Here is a 21,431-nt window from a genome sequence, read left to right on the forward strand (position 1 = left end):
TGTGTGTGCGCGGTTGTAATGGGCTTGATGAGTGGAGTGGCCTTTTAGTGTTATGTTTGGAGTTAATACGTTGCAGAGGATTAGTTTAGAATACATTTTTGCTTTCCTTTCTTTGTAATCAATAATATTCTTTCCAGTGATGCGCAAGAGGACTTTGTACCTAGATATAGGCATTTGTGTTAGTAACAGGACACTTGAAACCTAAGTAAATAACTGACTTGAAAGCTTAGTTTTTTATATAACTTAAAGTACAATATTGTCATTAATTTTGGTGGTTCAGTTAACTGTAACATAGTGAGATAGAGTCTAAAGCCTGTATAAAATGACAGTGCACAATTATAATTATTCTCACTTGACGTCCAGTAATTGTCCAAGGTGAATATTTGCTGGGTGTTGAAAGCTGACCGATGCCATTAAATGTAGGCTATACAAGTTCCAACTTTATTCTTTTATTAAAGAGCCGCTGGATAGAAATAAATACTGACAAGGATGATACCAGAGCCAAGGCGGTACAATTATCAGGAAATACTGGATAGGTTGGGGCTCTTTTCTTAATAAGACTATTTTTTTTGATGAAGGGGATTGACGGGTAGAAATAGAGAACAAGTTTCCACTTGTGGGGAAGACAAAATATAAGAAAATCACCATTAAATGTAGGAAGGGATTTGGGGGAAACCTCTTTACCCAGAAACTCGCAAGAATGTGGAGCTTTGCCACCATGTCAAATGGATGAGATAATTTAGCAGATGCATTTAGTGGGAAGCTGGACAAGTACATGAGGGAGAAAGGAATAGAATAGGAAGCTGGACAAGTACATGAGGGAGAAAGAAATACAAAGTAATATTTCTGCCTTGCGATTGAATGGACTTGTGGGGCCAAATGGTCTGGTGCTGTAAAATTCTAGATAATCTGAAAAGACATTGAATTCTCATTTGCATCCTTATAAATGTCATGTATGCCTCCTGTATTAATTGCAGCAGTTTATCTTTAGAAATCTATTTCCCCAAAATATATATTTAAAATTCCGAAATGTAAGAACACTGGAGTGCATTATATTTAGTGGCAGTTTGTTACCAATTTTCTCATAGTCTCTGTTTACTGTTGCAATTCAGCATACGGCAAATATTTTGCAACATTACAAACTGTATCAATAAGGTGCATGTATGTACTTACCTCTGGCTTGAGATGTACTCAGTTTACCTACATTGAATACACATGAATATACATTTGGAGTTCCAACAGATGAAACAATGCAAAAATTAATACAATTAATATTGGGTTGAAATATTGTGATTTCTTTCAACTGTTGGAATGATAGTCTTATTTATATTTGACAACAGATTGACATGTCAGAAAAAAATAAAGTGAAAACTTCTTGACTAGATGCCAGCATACATTCTAATGCACACACACTGACATTCTAATACACACACTGAACTAATTCAGTCTGATAGTGTAATTGGATGCTTGGGAAATTGTATTGATCAAAACACATTTTTCAAACAATTTGAACAACTTTTTAGTTGTGTTGTATAGTACCTTCAAATCACTTTAGAACATAGAACATAGAAAAAATACAGCACAAACAGGCCCTTCGGCCCACAAGTTGCGCTGGTCATGTCCCTACCTACCTAGGCTTACATATAGGCTTACCTATAACCCTCAATCCTATTAAGGCCCATGTACTCATCCAGAAGTCTCTTAAAAGACCCTATTGAGTTTGCCTCCACCACCACTGACAGCAGCCGATTCCACTCACCCACCACCCTCTGAGTGAAAAACTTACCCCTGACACCTCCTCTGTACCTACTCCCCAGCACCTTAAACCTGTGTCCTCTCATAGCAGCCATTTCAGCCCTGGGAAAAAGCCTCCGAGAATCCACCCAATCTATACCTCTCAACATCTTGTACACCTCTATCAGGTCACCTCTCATCCTTTGTCTCTCCAAGGAGAAAAGACCGAGCTCCCTCAGCCTATCCTCATAAGGCATGCCAACCAATCCAGACAACATCCTTGTAAATCTTCTCTGGACCCTTTCAATCATTTCCATATCCCTCCTGTAATGAGGCGACCAGAACTGAGCACAGTACTCCAAGTGGGGTCTGACGAGGGTCTTATAAAGCTGTTTCTAAAAAGTTTTCAGTTGGTCATAGCATTTCTTTCAAGAATCCTAATAAAAACCTCTGGTTTTACGAATTAATGTCAAAGCTGAATTTCCCAAAAAGAAAATTGATATTGGTATCTGTGATCGATGCTTTGGGGAGTTATTTCTGTAATTTTACCAGGAAACAGCTTATCTAATCAAGCATTTGAGGGAATTATATTACTTTGTCCTTTAATTAAAAAGTATTTGTCTTGCAATATTTAATTCTGTTTACTATTCAATGCGAATATTCTGCCTGAAAGTTTATAATCCAAACAGAATTTCTTGACTAAAGCAATTTTCTATTTCAAATAAGTGTTGTGTTCATTGTTTTTCATCAATAATTATCCAGTGTAACTGAGTGAGGTCATCCATTGCACTCATGAGTTCATCATTGATGTTGGGATCTTCTAGCTTATGTCATTTGCAAATGTACAGTTGTGTGTCATGTCATTAAACACATTCTAGCACATAGAATACGTATTATATGTGATGTTTTTACAGTCTTGACTACGGCTGCTGGTTGACCAATGTAAAATCACTAGTTTGGCAAGGAGTCTAACCAACTTTGAGTATTTGATACATTGAAGATGGAAAGAGAAGTTGGTGATTGAGCAGAAATAACTTGTATGTGTCTTTATTGTAATACAATGTCCCAAGGCACTTCACACAAGCATTATTAAACGAACAGAACCACATAAAGAGATATTAGGTCAGGTCACCAAAAGAGAGAGGTTTTAAACAGTGTCTTAAGGGAGGCAAGTGAGGTGCAGGGAGGGTTTCCAGAGCTTTGTGAACTCACAGCCACAAATATTGGATCAATTAAAATTAGGGAAGCACAAAAGACCAGAATTAGAAGAGCTCAGATATCTTGTAAAGTTGTGGGGCTGCTGGAGATAGAGTCATAGAGCTTTACAGCATGGAAACAGGCCCTTTGGCCCAACTTGTCCATGCTGCCCAGTTTTTACCATTAAGCTAGTCCCAATTCCTCGCGTTTTAAGGGATAGGGAGGGCCAAGAGCATAGAGGGATTTGAAAACATGGGTGAGAATTTTTAAATCAAGATGTCGCTTGACTGGGAGCCAATGTAGCTCAGAGAACACAGGAGTGATAGGGGAACAGGACTTGGTGTGAGTTAAGACACGGGCAGCAGAGCTTTGGATGACCTCAAGTTTACTGAAGGTAGAATGTGGGAGACCAGCCAGGAATATTGGAATGGCCTAGTTTCAGCAGTAGATGAGCTGAGAATGGAGCAAGGTCAGGTAATGTTATGGGGGCTTTAGTGATGGCACGAATATAAGATCAGAAGCTCATCTCAGTGTCAAAAGTAACAGCTAGGTTGCAAACAGACTGGCTCAATCTCAGACTGTTACCAGGGAGAGAGATGGAGTTGCTAGCCAAGGGAATTAAGTTTGGAGCAGGGATGGAAAACAATTACTTCAGTTTCCAAATAGTTAAATAGAGGAAATTTCTGCTCATCAGATACTGTCTGATAATTTAGCAATAGTGGAGGAGTCGAGAGAGATGGTGGTGAGGTAGAGCTAGGTGTTAACATTGTTTGTGAAAGCTCATGCTGTGCCTCTGGATGATGTCACCAAAGGACAGTATGTAAATGAGAAATGGAAGGGGTTTAAGGATAGATCCGTGGGGACACCAGAGATCAGGAAGAGAAAATATTGCAAGTGGTTCTCTAGTTACAGTCAGATAAATAAGGATGGAACCAGGCGAGAGAAGTCCCACTCAGCAGACGGGAGGTGTTGGAGGAGGATGGTGTGGTCAACTGTGTCAGTAGCTACAGATCGTTCAAGTTTACAGTCACAGTTTACAAGGGTGATAATGACGGAGCAGCCTCGAGGGGCTGAATGTCCTACTGTTTCTACATATTTGTATGTTCATATAGGCTGTCATTTGTGACTTTGAGAACTGTTTCTGTACTATGACAGGGGTGGAAACCTGACTGGCAAATAATGTCAACCTATTATAAATGAAAGTACTCTGTTGAGCTCAGGAGTAAAGTTGCATCCTGCTAGATTGCACGCCCTTCGTAAGATTTATTTTCCCCAGCAGCTGCACTGTAATTTGCTGGAAGTGCTGATGATGGTGCTGTGAGGGCAACGAGGGATCTAGAATCGTAGTGAATGACAGGACCAACAGTATCTCCTCAAACAATGAGATTTAAGCATTGAGAACAAATCAAAGGAACGAGTCATATCAGTTAAAGAAACAGAAATAGAGGAGGAAAAAAATGGATCTAGATAGCAGAGACACAGTAAAAGTAAATTAATTAAAAAATGGAAATTGTTAACCTCTAAAAATAATTTGTTGTAAGAATGAAACTCTAGTTTAAAGCAAAATACTGCGGATATTGAAAATCTGAAATAAAAACAGAAAATGCTGGATGTAGGTCTGGCAGCATCTGTGGAAAGAGAAACAGAGTTAATGTTTTGAGTCCATATGACTCTTCAAAACTGAAGAGGGGCAGAAATGTAATGGATTATATAGTTGGAGAAGGGGCTGGAGGAGGTGGAGCAGAATAGAAGGTAGTTTAAATTGTTCCTTTTCTGGAGCGATTGATTGGCTTTGTACAAACAATTATATTTTTAAAAGGGTACATTGTGCTGTTAATTAACAGTGATCAGTTAGACTACAGCCTGATCGTTACATGCACAAGTCCTAAAGTTTGGTAGGGATTCTCCTAATCTTAATATAGTTTCTACATATAATGGGTAATACACTCTATGACACAGAAGAAGTATTAAGGTAAAAATCTGTTTCTTTAAAATAATTGAGGCTAAGGCTGAGATGCTATTTGTGTAAGACAGCAACAGAATAGTGCAAATTGACCAGCAAACTCTGGAGATGCACATCTCGTAGAATATCTTTTCATCCCCTGAATCTGTTGGCCAATTTGTGGATTAATAATGGCATGCATTGCTAACATGTGCTATGTTTCTAGAAATATTTGGCTTAACATGTGGATTCATTTTTAGCTTATATTGAATTAGTTGATCACAGTCAGGAGAGTAATTTGGGATTCTACAGTTGACCCTGAGGGGTTGTCAAAATAAATCAGGATTCCTACATCTTATCAGTATTCCGTGATCTGGGTGAGAAGAGACTTGGACTCAGCCATGGCACTCATGTTTCAATAGCCTTTCAAGGCTTGGAAATAAAGAATAGCCACATGGCGAGGTACCAGTGGGTTTTGGAAATATACCTCTGTACAAGTCAGCATCTACATGATGGTAGGTGATACAATTATTTTTTGAAATTACAAACAATTAATTACTATCCTGCTGCTTTTATGCAGATTCAGAAAAGGATTTTTATACGATGTATTAATGTATCACTGAGTTTGACTGGTGGCTCAGTAGACCATAGAGTCTAGTTCTGAGCTATAAGGTGAGATAGGTTGCAAGTTCAAACCTGAATGTATGCTTCCTTAACTAGTCTATTGGTGCACTATAATAGTGTTAGACTGGGAGCGGTGTGGGGGGTGGTGGTGCAGGAAAATCAGTGGGAGGTCCTGTACTTTTAGAACTGATGTGGAGATGCCGGCGTTGGACTGGGGTAAACACAGTAAGAAGTTTAACAACACCAGGTTAAAGTCCAACAGGTTTATTTGGTAGCAAAAGCCACACAAGCTTTCGGAGCTCTAAGCCCCTTCTTCAGGTGAGTGGGAATTCTGTTCACAAACAGAGCTTATAAAGACACAGACTCAATTTACATGAATAATGGTTGGAATGCGAATACTTACAACTAATCAAGTCTTTAAGAAACAAAACAATGTGAGTGGAGAGAGCATCAAGACAGGCTAAAAAGACAGACAAGACAGCAAGTGAAACTCTGCAGGTCCACGCAACTGTGGGAGTTACAAATAGTGTGACATGAAGCCTCATAAGAACAGGATATGGCGCTCGACTCATTGATCAACAGTTCCAACGCGCCACAGCGAAAAACCGCACCGACCTCCTCAGAAGACAAACACGGGACACAGTGGACAGAGTACCCTTCGTTGTCCAGTACTTCCCCGGAGCGGAGAAGCTACGGCATCTCCTCCGGAGCCTTCAACATGTCATTGATGAAAACGAACATCTCGCCAAGGCCATCCCCACTTCTTGCCTTCAAACAACCGCACAACCTCAAACAGACCATTGTCCGCAGCAAACTACCCAGCCTTCAGGAGAACAGTGACCATGACACCACACAACCCTGCCACAGCAACCTCAGCAAGACGTGCCGGATCATCGACACAGATGCCATCATCTCACGTGAGAACACCATCCACCAGGTACACGGTACATACTCTTGCAATTCGGCCAACGTTGTCTACCTGATACGCTGCAAGAAAGGATGTCCCGAGGCATGGTACATTGGGGAAACTATGCAGACGCTGCGACAACGGATGAATGAACACCGCTCGACAATCACCAGGCAAGACTGTTCTCTTCCTGTTGGGGAGCACTTCAGCGGTCACGGGCATTCGGCCTCTGATATTCGGGTAAGCGTTCTCCAAGGCGGCCTTCGCAACACACGACAGCGCAGAGTCGCTGAGCAGAAACTGATAGCCAAGTTCCGCACACACGAGAACGGCCTCAACCGGGATATTGGGTTCATGTCACACTATTTGTAACTCCCACAGTTGCGTGGACCTGCAGAGTTTCACTGGCTGTCTTGTCTGGAGACAATACACATCTTTTTAGCCTGTCTTGATGCTCTCTCCACTCACATTGTTTTGTTTCTTAAAGACTTGATTAGTTGTAAGTATTCGCATTCCAACCATTATTCATGTAAATTGAGTCTGTGTCTTTATAAGCTCTGTTTGTGAACAGAATTCCCACTCACCTGAAGAAGGGGCTTGAGCTCCGAAAGCTTGTGTGGCTTTTGCTACCAAATAAACCTGTTGGACTTTAACCTGGTGTTGTTAAACTTCTTACTGCTTTTAGAACTGCCCAGTGGTGATTATTTTAAAACGTGCATATTGGGTGATACTATCTCCTTGTCTAAAGTCACACAAGAATTGTCACTTTATTGAGAAAGTGAAAGACTAGATGCTCAGAGAACCATACTCTAACCAGCAACTTTAATAGTTGCATATCACGACAACTCGTTTCATGCACAAACTGCATTGTTAGACTTAGAGTTACAAGTCCTTAAGCTAAGTGAACATTATGTTACTGCATCCCAGCCTCAAGAAGAGAAGGGAAAAAAACATTTAATTTGGTTATCAGTGGGTCCTGCTGCAGTCACAAACATTCCAATACGTCTCCAACTCTCTTAGCTCCTATGTTAGTAGCTTCAAGTCGAGGGGTGGAATTTTCTTCCCAGAAAAGTGGCCAACAACCTTGAGGATACTACTATAATATTATTTTCATCATAATAACTAATTCTTTCTCATCAATACCCACCATCTTGGAACAAACAACTTTATCATGTAGCATTCTGAGCAAATTATCATATTTAATTTTTTCTAAATGGCATTGTTTTAAATAAAATGTTGGCTAATTTTATTTTCCCCTGTCAGTCCTTAGTTCGACTTCTAATGTCAGTTTGTGATTTTCGATGTAAAAATAATACAAAATGTACTATGAATCTATGCATAAGGCAATTGTGCAAATAAATTGAATAAAACTACTTGTTTTCAAATACAGATTGTGGCTATTAACACAAGCACTTTGTATTTTGAAAATTAGTACACAGTGTCAGCTGTGAAAAGAACATTGCAACAAGTCAGAGATGAAAATATGACTGATCATGCTAGCAAGTTTGCAAACACAGAAAAATATACCATAGTTTACAGGAATGCTTGGAGTAGTACCCTTGTAAACCTTAGCATGAAAATTAGTTGAATTAGAATCGCTCGTCTCAAGCATTTGAACCTATGAATTAGGATCAGGCCATTTGGCACTTTGAGCCTGCTCTCCCATTCAATAAGATCATAGCTCATCTCATTGTAGCCTAAATGCCACCTTCCTGTGTACCTCTGATACCGTTTGACTCGCTTGACTAACAAGAGTCTATCTTTGCCTTGAAATATTCAATTTCCCTGCCTCCACTTCTCTCTGGAGACTCATTACTCCCAGAGAAAAGAATTCTCATCATCTCCATCTTAAATGGGAGACTCATTTTTAAACTGTTTCTCCTAGTTCTAGTCTCTCCCATAAGGGGAACATCCTTTCAGTATTCACCTGTCAAGTCCTCTCAGGATCTCACATGTTTCAATAAACTCCAATTGATATAGGTCCAGCCTGTCCAATCGTTTCTCATTAGATAACTGGGGGAAGGCTGACTATAGCCGGATTAGGCAGAAATTGGTGGATGTTGATTGGGAGAGGATGTTCGAGGGTAAGTCCGCGTCTGGCATGTGGGAGTCTTTTAAGGAACTATTGATAAGGCTGCAGGATAGGCATGTGCCTGTAAAAAGGAAAGATAGGAAAGGTAGGATTCGAGAGCCGTGGATAACCAGGGAAATTGAGGATCTGATTAAAATGAAAAGGGAGGCGTACGTTAAGTCCAGGCAACTGAAAACAGATGGAGCTCTGGAGGAATAGAGAGAGAGTAGGAAAGAACTCAAACGGGGAGGTAGAAGGGCAAAAAGAGGTCACGAGATGTTCTTGGCAGGCAGGATTAAGGAGAATCCTAAGGCATTCTATTCATACGTTAGGAACAAAAGAGTTGTCAGGGAGAAAATCGGACCTCTCAGGGACAAAGGAGGGGAATTATGCTTAGAACCCAAGGGAATAGGGGAGATCCTAAATGAATACTTTGCATCGGTATTCACGAAGGAGAGGGGCGTGTTAACCGGGAGTGTCTCGGAGGGAGGTGTTGACCCGTTAGAGAAAATCTCCATTACGAGAGGAAGTGTTAGGTTTTTTAGGGAACATTAAAACTGACAAAGCCCCAGGGCCTGATGGCATCTATCCTCGACTGCTCAGGGAGACGAGAGATGAAATTGCTGGGCCTCTGACGGAAATCTTTGTCGCTTCTTTGGACATGGGTGAGGTCCCTGAGGATTGGAGGATAGCGAATGTGGTCCCGTTGTTTAAGAAGGGTAGCAGGGATAACCCAGGAAATTATAGGCCGGTGAGCTTGACGTCCGTGGTAGGGAAGTTGTTAAAGAGGATTCTTAGAGACAGGATGTATGTGCATTTAGAACGGAACAATCTCATTAGTGACAGACAGCATGGTTTTGTAAGAGGGAGATCGTGCCTTACAAATTTGGTGGAGTTTTTTGAGGAAGTGACAAAAACGGTTGATGAAGGAAGGGCCGTGGATGTCGTCTATATGGATTTCAGTAAGGCATTTGACAAAGTCCCACATGGCAGGTTGGTTAAGAAGGTTAAGGCTCATGGGATACAAGAAGTGGCTAGATGGATGGAGAACTGGCTTGGCCATAGGAGACAGAGGGTAGTGGTCGAAGGGTCTTTTTCCGGCTGGAGGTCTGTGACCAGTGGTATTCCGCAGGGCTCTGTACTGGGGCCTCTGCTATTTGTGATATATATAAATGATTTGGAAGAAGGTGTAACTGGTGTAATCAGCAAGTTTGTGGATGACACGAAGATGGCTGGACTTGCGGATAGCGAAGAGCATTGTCGGGCAATACAACAGGATATAAATAGGCTGGAAAATTGGGCGGAGAGGTGGCAGATGGAGTTTAATCCGGATAAATGCGAAGTGATGCATTTTGGAAGAAATAATGTAGGGAGGAGTTATACAATAAATGGCAGAGTCATCAGGAGTATAGACACACAGAGGGACCTAGGTGTGCAAGTCCACAAATCCTTGAAGGTGGCAACACAGGTGGAGAATGTGGTGAAGAAGGCATATGATATGCTTGCCTTTATAGGACGGGGTATAGAGTATAAAAGCTGGAGTCTGATGATGCAGCTGTATAGAACGCTCGTTAGGCCACATTTGGAGTACTGCGTCCAGTTCTGGTCGCCGCACTACCAGAAGGACGTGGAGGCGTTAGAGAGAGTGCAGAGAAGGTTTACCAGGATGTTGCCTGGTATGGAAGGTCTTAGCTATGAGGAGAGATTGGGTAGACTGGGGTTGTTCTCCTTGGAAAGACAGAGAATGAAGGGAGATCTAATAGAGGTGTACAAGATTATGAAGGGTATAGATAGGGTGAACAGTGGGAAGCTTTTTCCCAGGTCGGAGGTGACGATCACGAGGGGTCACGGGCTCAAGCTGAGAGGGGCGAAGTATAACTCAGATATCAGAGGGACGTTTTTTACACAGAGGGTGGTGGGGGCCTGGAATGCGCTGCCAAGTAGGGTGGTGGAGGCAGGCACGCTGACATCGTTTAAGACTTACCTGGATAGTCACATGAGCAGCCTGGGAATGGAGGGACACAAACGATTGGTCTAGTTGGACCAAGGAGCGGCACAGGCTTGGAGGGCCGAAGGGCCTGTTTCCTGTGCTGTACTGTTCTTTGTTCTTTGTTTGTTCTAACTGCTAGGGCAGCACGGTGACACAGTGGTTAGCTGACTCACAGCAGTCCTGAGTTCGAATCCCGGCTTGGGTCACTGTCTATCTGGAGTTTGCACATTCTCCCCGTGTTAGCGTGGGTTTCCTCTGGGTGCTCCGGGTTCCTCCCAAAGATGTGCAGGTTAGGTGGATTGACCATGCTAAATTGCCCCTTAGTGTCAGGGGGGCTAGCTAGGGTAAATGCATGAGGTTATGGGGACAGGGCCTAGGTGGGATTGTGATCGGTGCAGACTTGATGGGCCGAATGGCTGTAGGACTCTATGATTCTATCCCAGGAATTACTTGAGTGAACCTTCTCTGAACTACTTCCAATGCAATTATGTCCTTTCTTAAATTAGGGGATCAAAACTGTACACCGTACTCTCGATGTGGTCTCACCAATGCCCTATACAACAAGCAAAACATCGCCACTTTTATTTTCCATTCCCCTTGCAATTAACAACAGTATTCCATTTGCCTTCCTAATCACTTGTTGTACCTGCATCTAGCTTTGTGATTTATGTATCAGGACACTTAGATCTCCTTGCATCCGAGTTCTGCAGTCACTCTCCATTTAAAACATGTTGCTTTACTATTCTTCCAACTAAAATGGACAACTTCACATTTTCCCACATTCTCTATCTGCCAAATTTGTACCCACTCATTTAACCTACCTATATTCCTTTACAGACTCCTTATGTCGCCTTTAGAATTTAGTTTCTTACCAGCCTCAGTGTCATCAGCAAATTTAGCAACAATACATTTGGTCATCCAAGTCATTGATATAGATTGTAAATAGTTGAGGCTCCAGTTCTGATCCCTGTTGCATTCCCACTTGTTACATCTTGTCAACCTGAAAATGACCCATTCATGCCTATTGTTTCCCGTTAGCCAACCAATCCTCTATTAATGCCAATGTTACACCCCCCCCCCCAACTCTTATTTTATGTGGTAACTTTTGCTGTGGCACCTTGTCAAATTGACAAGGAAGTCTAAATACAGCTATAGTTTCACCCTTTATCCATGTTGCTTGCTATTTCTACAAATAACTCTGTTAGTCAAAAACAATTTCCCTTTTTCATGTTGACTCGGCCTGATTGCACTGAGATTTTCCAAGTGCCCTGCTATAACCTCCCAAATAATGGATTCCAGCATTTTCCCTCTGTCAAATGTTAAACTAACTGACCTGTAGATTCCTGCTTTCTGTCTCCTTTTTTGGATAGAGGATTTACATTTACTATTTTCCAATCTGATCAGACCTTTTCAGAATCCAAGATAAGTTAAATCTAACTAAGAAATTATTTCTCGGTGGAGTGCAAGGTCGAATAAAGAATGCACAAAATGCAAAGTATATTAATTTTCCCTAAATGTGCATACTATCTGTATTGGTGCCCTTCTCTGAATCTTTTAAAGAGAGCGCCTTGGCATGTAGTGCAGTGACGCTATGTTATCATGTGAGAGTGGAGGTCCCCATGGTCCAGTTTGCTGTTTGCCCCACCCGTTTCTGTGTGTCTCACTCTGGTTCTTTCCGCCTCTCTGCATATCCAGCAGCAGGCAGGGCTGCTCGATGTAAAAATATAAATATCATATATAGAAATATTCAACAATAACAGACCTTCACATACCTGGGGACAAGGAGAGGAGACGCCTATCTATCTCTATATCCAGAAGAATTGGGGCTCCGTGTTTACCACAAACCAGGCTGCCAGCAAAACAAAAAAGGGGAGGATTTACACCCGGGAAAGAAGGAAAAAAAATGAAGAAAACCACCGGTGGTGGGGGAAAATAAAAGCAAAGAAGCTTTGTACGCTGGGAAGACAAACCGAAAGGAAACCTAGTCTTACCCCTGGGGAGGAGAAAATCATATCTTATTCTGTGGGGAGGGAAAGAAGAGGAAGGGGAAAAAAAACCAATCCACCCTCGGGGAGGAAATAAGAAGAATTCAGCAAGAGAAAATTTACATCGTGGCAAATTAGGAGGAAGGTATCAACCGGAGGAAAAAAAACCAGGGAGCGAGGAATTTTCACAGAGAGTGTAAAGCCGCCGCCACCTTAGCTCCATTTCTTACCTTCGCAATATCGTTTCTGGGGGGAAAAAGGAAGGAACACCGACAAAAAAAAACCCCCCAGAGTGACTGAGGGAGAAAGAAGGAGCCGAGGGGATTTTCTTTTAATAAGCAGGCCCCAGCATCAGGCCGGGGGAGCAGGAGCCAGTGCTGCGGCCCCGCGGGCCTCCTCTCCATTTCCCCATTCCCGATCTATGCCCATCTCTCACCCACCTAGGAAACCCCCTCCAGCCGAGCCCACCCTGTGCCCGGGAGCCCCACCTCAGCCGCCAGCTCCTCCCTCAACAACAACAACAACAGAAAGAAGGCGGAGAGAGAGCGGGCGGGCGGCCGGCCGCCTGCAGGCGGGGAGTTGCCAGTGAAGCGGGCGGAGGGGCCGGGCGCTGCTGCTACTGCTGCGGGTAGTGGGAGCGGCGGAGGAGGAGGAGGAGGAGGAGGAGGAGGCCCCTGTTCATCCTGACTGGATTTCGGAGTGGGAATTACTGGTTGATTTACGTCGAGTCCGGACTGGGTTACCCCCTTTTCCCTCTCCCGTTCCTTCCTCCATCTTTAGTGTTTGGGCGGCGATAAGGGGAGGGAAGGAGTGGGAGGAGGAGTTGGGGGGTTGGACAGGCCGGGGCTCCGGGGCCTCACGCTTTGCTCTCGGCGGCTTTGAAGAGGGAGGGGGCGGGGAGGGTGAAGAAGGCGGGGGGGGGGGAGCCGACTGCGGGCGGGCGGGCGCTCGTTCTCTTTTCTCTCTCTGTCGACGCGGTTGGTCCGGGGCCTGGCGGCTGAGGGAGGGGAGAGCCCGGCAGTCGCTCTCCCTCCCTCCCTCTGCCCCCTCTGTCCCCCCCCATCCCCATTTACCACCCCCCACCACCGTTTCTCTCTCTTCTCTCCCCCCGGGCTCCCTTGTGTGTTATCTCCCGGCTCTGAAGGGTGGCTGTGCAGCGGGGGCCCGGCGGTTGTTGCTGGCCGCTCATCTCTCGGATGACCATGGGGTGCTTGGGGAACAGCAAGACCGAGGATCAGAGGAACGAGGAGAAGGCGCAGCGTGAAGCCAACAAGAAGATCGAGAAGCAGCTGCAGAAGGACAAGCAGATCTACCGGGCTACACACAGGCTGCTGCTGCTGGGTATGTGCCGGGCCCTGGGTGTGTAGGCAAGAGGGAGAAACTGGAACCCCCCCAGGGGGGATGGGGTAGGCTGGCCTGGGTTGGAGAGGCCACCACTACACAACCCCCCCCCCTCCTTAAAACAAAACGTCTGTAGAAACATCTAGAAGCCACAGCACTGACAGACCATGGTGGGGAAATGGCTTCTGAGCTTTTGGGGAGGGGGGGGTCTAGGGGGAAGAGGGCCTGAAGTGGGGTGTGAATCTAATGGTTTATTTGTGTGTGGGTGGGTGGGTGCGGGGTTTAGAAATGTATTCCCCCTCACTTTGTTTTGCAATGAAACAAATCTTTAATTCAAGCCCTTGGAGAAAGGTGGGGATTTAAAAAAAAATGTTGCAGGTCCTTGGCTTCAAGAGGGAAAAAAATACAACATGGAGGTTTGCTGCTGTCGTCGTTGGAGGGATTTCTTTTTGTTACTGTTTGTGTGGCTCTTCAAATTCTGGATGTTTCTTTCCTAAAACTGTAGATTTGTTGCGTTGTTTGTTTTTGAGATGTGTGTGTTGGTTTTTGAATGGGGGTTTTGAAGTGGAAGGCCTGTTGTTAACAGCATAAACATGGAGGCTAGTTGCTGCTGGAAATGGATTTTATGGGCCCAAGTATTAAACAGAGGTAATATATTATTAGTTATTCGTGGGAGGCTGGAAATGTTAGCCTTGTTGGTGAAGTTTACATATTTTTGAGGCCTTTTGTCTTTGTCATTATTTAAAATGGTGCAAATCTAGGGAGACGATTCATGGTTTTGTTGACTGCTGCACAAATTACAGGGATTGAATACAGCCTGTACTTTTATATTTAAAAGAAATAGAGAAATAGGATGAATTGATTGGGGTGTTATTTTTAAATGTCGCATTTAAATATATGAAATATAAAACAACAACAAAGCCTTTCACTGCGGGTCTAAGGATGAGAAATGTGCTTCGAATTCAGAATTATTTTATTTAAAATCGCATTTCTTTTTTGCAGGAGCTGGTGAATCCGGTAAAAGCACTATCGTCAAGCAGATGCGAATTTTACACGTCAACGGATTTCATGCCGAGTAAGTGGCTATATTGTTTTTCAGGTTTCCTGTGAAGCCAGCGCAGTTTCCTTATTTCGTATCGGTGTGGTTGAGCTGGGGTTTGCCTTTATTGTGTATTTCTATTCATTTTTTTCCTGTTGGTTCTGGTTTCTCTGCTGCAGTCTCCCTCCTCCTCCCATGGCCCCATTTCTTTCCTCCAATATGGCTGCCTGCATTACAACCTATTTAAATATATTTATTTGTAACATAAATGTGTCCTGTTTTGCACGCCCCTCTCTTTGTAAACTACGATTATATGTTCTGCTTTTAAGCTTACCTGCTGGAACCCTTGTACTTTTGCAGTGGCAGCTTGCATATAAACGACAGTTTGAATTCATTTCTAAAAGCTAGCATTGGGAGCAGGTAGTTTGCACAATAAAATGCTCTCCCTAGATTATAGTTAATTGGATAGTGAGTTGCATTGTGTGTATAATTTATAAACAGTGTTGTGTGTGTGTGTATGTAATATACATCAAGAATTACAGGCAGACAAAGTATTTGCTTTATATAACTGCTGCATTCAAAATTTAAAACTGAATAGATACAATGGCCCTGACTCCTACAAAAGCTAGGCTGGACTACGAGTAGAATTGCTAGCTAAGGGTCCAATATTTTTGAAAAAGCTCTTGATACTTCCCACTTTTTAAAGCTGTTTCCTGCAGGGGATGATGGAATTGTAGAGATTGAAGTGGAGATCCATGCAGAAGTTGCACTCCTTAAAAACTATGCCTTTGGCCAAACTGTTGATCATCCAAACTCGTATCTCCTTATGTGACTTGGTGTCAGTTTTTGCTTTGTAATGCTTCTGTGAAGCGGCTTGGGATGTTTTACGTTAAAGATGCTATTTAAATACAAATTCTTAAGTTTGAAGGTTTACACTAATTTTGCTTGACTGTAACTTGTAAATTTGCCGCAGCGACATTGAATCAGATCTTTTTTTAAATTCATTTATGGGGTTTGGGTGTTGCAGGCTAGACCATATTGAAAATTGTCACCTTCCAGATTTGTTGCCATTTATAAATATATTTAACCAATTTTGTTGTTTCTTGGTTGTGTTAATAGAAAGTGGACCAATCAAAAATCTGCTTGTGCTTTTTATTTTTACTGGTCCTGACCACCTTAAGTGAGGATTCTTTGAAGCCTGGGTGGTTCTCTTGGGAAAAACAAATGGATTAACAAAGCAAAATTTCTTCAAAAGGAAATGGGTTAAACAGTGAGAAATGTGCTCTCAACAGCAATATATTTGTGTTGCCTTTTATACTGTATTTAAACTGCAGCTATTGTCACAGATTCGTAGCTGTTATGTTGGTTCCAGCAGATAGATTTGCACTGGCGTTTTCTGCTCAAGAGAAAAAGTTATGTTATTGTGTCATACTCTTATGCACAGATCCTTCCAGTGGTTTAATTTTACACATTTACAGAGTACTTTGGTGCTTAATTAAACTCAATTTGACACCACATTGGGATTGTACGTTGTACAGAGTAAAACCGGTGGTTGAGACTACCCTATTCTCACTAAGAAATAATGACACTCCAATCTAAGAGTTATGCTGCAACTTTAATATGGATGTGAGGTAGAAATTCTTAGTCTTTTTCTGTAGATTCATGTCTTTTAAGAAATTGGTTATGTTTTCTTTGTGAAAATGCTGTAAAAATAGAAACTGCTTATGAATGACTAAAGCCTTTTAACTGTCAATTATAACCGTTACTGTAGTTTGACTTTTAAAAGAAGAATAATTCTACCTTTCTCCTTTATTAGTGAGAAAAAACGGAAAATTCAAGATATTAAAAATAATATTAAAGAAGCTATAGAGGTAAGCTCTTCTCCTTTCTACCAGCTTGTTTATGCATGCTTAGCATTTAACTTTTGCGCAAAATAGTTTGGTATAAGCTGTAATTGTTAACATTTGTTTTCCTTTTTTTTAGATAATAAAAATATACTTTGTGAAAAAATTAAATCCAGCTGTTACCGTAAAATGCTTATCTGGTTATTTGTGTTTAATACTTCAGAAATCAGTGTACAAGTGTATCCGAATATATAAAGCCCATAATGATGTAATGTTTTCCACTATTACAACTGATCAAATAAGAATTGGTTCGAGTGACTCACAATCTGCCCCCTCTACTTCTGCCAGTAATAACTATTGAAGCATTGCTCACTTGTTGAATGATGAATGTTTGATTGTAGAGCAAGAAGGCCGAGAATATTGTGACTTTTGTATCTGTCACATGAGTGCTGCCATACTGCTGAAATTGTTGTGCTCTGTGCCACTACCATTAGAACTTGAGTTATAGACGCTCCTCTGATAACTCACTATTCTAGAACAAATCTCAGGCATGTCCCAGATTTGTATTACCAGTGTATGCTATTGTCAATTTGAATTGGCAGAGATTGTATTATATTTGGACTTAATGCCCCTCAGCTAAGAAATAGGAGGAAAAAAATAATCCAGTTTCCTGCTTAGGATCACTATCCATGATCCATTTTGGAAAAATATAAATGTGGTACTTTTTGAAATGAGACAGAATCAGCCGTAGCAGCTATGACTTGTTGAATAGCCAGCTGATTATGCCTGAGTCATTCTTGAATACATAACGGTAACACTGGTGAGGCTAGAGAACAGGTTAGGATGTGACTGGAAACCCAGAATAGGTTGGAGATGGATAGGGGGAGTGGAGAAGAAGGGGACAATAATATAAGTGTTTGACTCCCAATTGTTCTTCTCATTTTTGTTGTAGACGATAGTGGGTGCAATGAATACATTGGTACCACCAGTCCCATTAGCCAATCCAGAGAACCAGTTTCGATTGGAGTACATTCTAAACTTAGTAAATCAGAAGAACTTCGAATTTACACAGGTAAGTGGCTTATCAAACCCTCCAGTAAATGGCAGTGGTGTGAAAAGCAGATTTCTTTTGCATTTTAATGAACTGTAGTCAAATTTCCTGAGTTTTAGGATTTGGCAAAGTCACAGTGAATCTTGTTTTGTTTTTCTGGACTGAGAGCTTGTTTTGGTTGTAGTTGCTCCCCATGCCACCCTGACCTTGCTCTTAAACCTTGATTAAATGAATGAGGGGAAAATTGATGCTTCTTTATAAATACCATCTGGAGTTTTGGAGCTAAAAGGGGAATAATTTCATGTTAAATTTAGAATTCCTATTTCTGAAGAATGATTTTCAAAGGTGCTGTTGGGTAAAATAGTGGACCTATGAATGACTTTAACTTACTTTGGCTTTGTAACTTAATAGGTTTTGTAAACTCTTGGAGAGCTTTCCTACATGTTTTCTGAATACAAAGCTAAATTAACAAAAACTTAATGCTAAGATACTTGTCTAAAAATCATACTAGTTGTCCAACACCTATACTAGTATGTGTTTTTGTGACTGCATCAGAACTCTCAAAACTTAATAAGGAGACATTTAGAGGGAAATAAAATGAAGCCTGTTTTCCAGAATAAAATCTGTTTGCCTGGACTCATTAATCCACAGATGCATAGAAAAGTGTGAAATAAATTTCTACACTTGATGAACTTACTCATCTTGATGTTAGCCAGTTCTGTTGTATTTTCTGGTCTGCAGCCTGATATTATCGTCATACATGCTTTTCTGTCCGAAATTGCATGCCTACATTAATCTTTAGATATGGGGATGAAAAACAACCAAATTTCAATGTGAAGTTGCCTCAAAATGGATTGTGACATATTCAAGTTCGACTCTCTTGTGTACCTTTCTCAAAATTAATGTACTTTTAAAAAATGCTGTGACCTGACATTTGCCAGCTTCATTTGTATTTTTTCAGCAGCATATTAAAGGCTGATGGAATAAACCAGAATTAACTTTTTTTGGCAGAATCCATGCTTTTGATGCTAAGTGGATTTTTATTATTCATTCATGGGATATGGGTGTCTCTGGCTAGACCAGCATTTAGTGACCATCCCTAATTACTCTTGAAAAGGTGGTAGTGAACTACCTTCTTGAACTTACGCAGTCCATATGATGAAGGTATTCCCAAAGTGCTATTAGGCAGCGAATTCCAGGATTTTGACCCAACGATAGTGAGGGAGTGGAAATATATTTCCAAGTCAGGATGGTGAGTTACTTGGAGGAGAGCTTCAAGATGGTGGTGTTTCCATGTGTTTACTGCCCTTGTCCTTCTGGATGGTAGAGGTCATGGGTTTAGAAGGTGCTGTCTAGGGAGCTTTGGTGAGTGGGGCGGCACAGTAGCACAGTGGTTAGCACTGCTGCTTCACAGCTCCAGGCACCTGGGTTCGATTCCCGGCTTAGGTCACTGTCTGTGTGGAGTTTGCACATTCTCCTCGTATCTGCGTGGGTTTCCTCCGGGTGCTCTGGTTTCCTCCCACATTTCAAAGATGTGCGGGTTAGGTTGATTGGCCATGCTTAAATTGCCCCTTAGTGTCCTGAGACGTGTAGGTTAGAGGGATTAGTGGGTAAAATATGTAGGGATATGGGGGTAGGGCCTGGGTGGGATTGTGGTCGGTGCAGACCCTATGGGCCGAATGGCCTCTTTCTGTACTGTAGGGTTTCTATGATTTCTATATGTGCCTGCTGTGCATCTTGTAGATAGTACACACTGCTGCCACTACACTCATGATGCAAGGAGTTGAATCTTTGTGGATGAGGTGCCAATCAAGTAGGCTGCTTTGTCCTGGAAACCTCTTGAGTGTTGTTGGAAATGCAGTCATCTAAGCAAGTGCAGAATATTCCATCACACTCCTGACTTGTACCTTGTAGATGGTGGACAGGCTTTGGGGAGGAAGGAGGTGAGTTTATTCACCACAGATTTCCCAGCCTCTGATCAGCTCTTGTAGCCACAGTATTTATATTGTTAGTCCAGTTCAGTTTCTGGCCACAGGTAACCAGTAGGATGTTGATAATGGGAAACTTCATCGATTCTATCTAATTCAGCCTTGAATATATTCAGAGCCCAGTCTCCACTGCCCTCTGTGGAGCAGAATTCCAAAGGTTACCAACCCTTAGAGATTAAATTCTTCCTTATCTCTGTCTTAAATGGGAGACCCCTTATTTTTAAACTATGATCTTTAGTTCTAGATTCCCCTACGAGTGGAAACATTCTCTCAGCATCCATACTATCAAGCCTTCTTTGGATCTAATGTTTCATTAAGATCACCGCTCATTCTTCTAAACTTCAGTGAGTGTAGGCCCAACCTATTCAGCCTTTTCTCGTAAGTCAACTTGGCCATCCAAGGAATAGACCTAGTGAACTTTCTCTGAACTGCCTCGAATGCAGTGTTCTCCTGTAAGTAAGGGGACCAAAACAATACCCAGCACTTCCTACTTTCAGACTCCAGCCCCTTACAATAAAGGCCAACATTCCATTTTCCTTTCTAATTACTTGCTGTACTTGCATGCTAACTCTTTGTGATTATTTTAAAGGACACTCAGATCTCTGTGCCGCAGCATGTGCCACTTAATTTAAATAATATGCTGCTTTTCTATTCTTCCTGCCTAATTGGACAACCTCACACTTTTCCACATTCTGCTCCTTCTGCAAAATATTTGCTCACTTAAGACTCTGGTATCCTGCTCACAACTTGGTTTCATACCAGCCTTTCTCTCTCCACACATCTGCTGAGTTTTATAAACATTTTCTGATTTTACTTGCTTCCCCACCTATTTTTATATCATCTTCAAATTTGGCAACAATACATTCAGTCTCTCTCGGTCTTTTATCCAAGTCATTGCTATATTAGTTAGTGAAAAATACCCCATTTATACTGACTCTTGTTGGTAAGCCAATTCTCAGTCCATGTTAATATATCACCTCCAACACATGAGCTCTTGTGCTGGCCTATTCTGTGGACCTTATTGAATGCCTTTTGGACCTTAGAAGCTGATAGGACTACTGTTTTCTTTTGGACTATCAGATGGAGAACTTTTAACTATGTTTCCACTTATTGGGTGATGATCAAGATAATGACACATTTTACTTCATAACTTGAAATAAAAAGTTTGTAATTATTTTAGGGGCGCAAATGTAAATCATTTAGGAGTGGCCCACTTCAAATCTGTTACTGCCAAAATTTACTCTCTGGTATTCATCTTGCATATCACTGGAGGATGGATATTTCTGCATGCAAAATCAACACAATGTGCCCTAATGCTTTTTTTTAAAGCTAGTGAGAATGGAATGCTTTCCAGTACAGACGGTTTTGTTGGAATGTGTAACAGCAGCTACTTATCTGTTTGAAATAGTTATGGTTTGAATTGTGCATAAGGTAGTTAACATTGATTTTCTTGCTTGGTTCTGTGTCCAGTTTAATTTTGTACCATGGTGTTGATTTGTTGTAATATGGATGAATTTTCATATGTGAATGCACGATTCAGCAATGTGAAATTGAGTTGAAATACTAAATTATAATTTGCATTTTGGAGTCGGGTGTCTTGCGTATGGTACTATTTTAGAGCATTGACTGTGATCGAGTACACATCTGTTTTTTTTTTCGTTGTATTTGCCCTTAATTTGTTGTCATGGTAAAGTTGTGCAAAATTGAGGTAAACCTTT

General features: G+C 41.8%; 1 protein-coding gene and 1 long non-coding RNA gene across 5 annotated transcripts in view; one reads left to right on the plus strand and one right to left on the minus strand.

Annotated features, from left to right (window-relative positions):
• Positions 1 to 12,316, minus strand: part of LOC144508443 (uncharacterized) — a 54,870-nt gene extending 42,554 nt beyond the window's left edge. The window contains exon 1 of the long non-coding RNA XR_013500287.1: positions 12,238 to 12,316. This is a non-coding gene — a long non-coding RNA (uncharacterized LOC144508443). The remainder of the gene's footprint in view (positions 1 to 12,237) is intronic.
• The window catches only part of gnas (GNAS complex locus), a 374,151-nt gene that overhangs the window by 134,126 nt on the left and 218,594 nt on the right, over positions 1 to 21,431 (plus strand). For 3 of the 4 annotated variants that reach the window (XM_078236357.1, XM_078236358.1, XM_078236359.1), the window contains 3 exons: positions 14,794 to 14,866; positions 16,647 to 16,701; positions 17,627 to 17,746. In XM_078236357.1, coding sequence (XP_078092483.1) covers positions 14,794 to 14,866; positions 16,647 to 16,701; positions 17,627 to 17,746 — 248 coding nt within the window. Of the gene's footprint in view, positions 1 to 12,476; positions 13,792 to 14,793; positions 14,867 to 16,646; positions 16,702 to 17,626; positions 17,747 to 21,431 lie in introns of those variants that run through there. The other variant, XM_078236360.1, reaches the window with a different exon arrangement.

Source organism: Mustelus asterias, chromosome 20, assembly GCF_964213995.1.
Source record: "Mustelus asterias chromosome 20, sMusAst1.hap1.1, whole genome shotgun sequence".
NCBI classification, from domain to species: domain Eukaryota; kingdom Metazoa; phylum Chordata; class Chondrichthyes; order Carcharhiniformes; family Triakidae; genus Mustelus; species Mustelus asterias.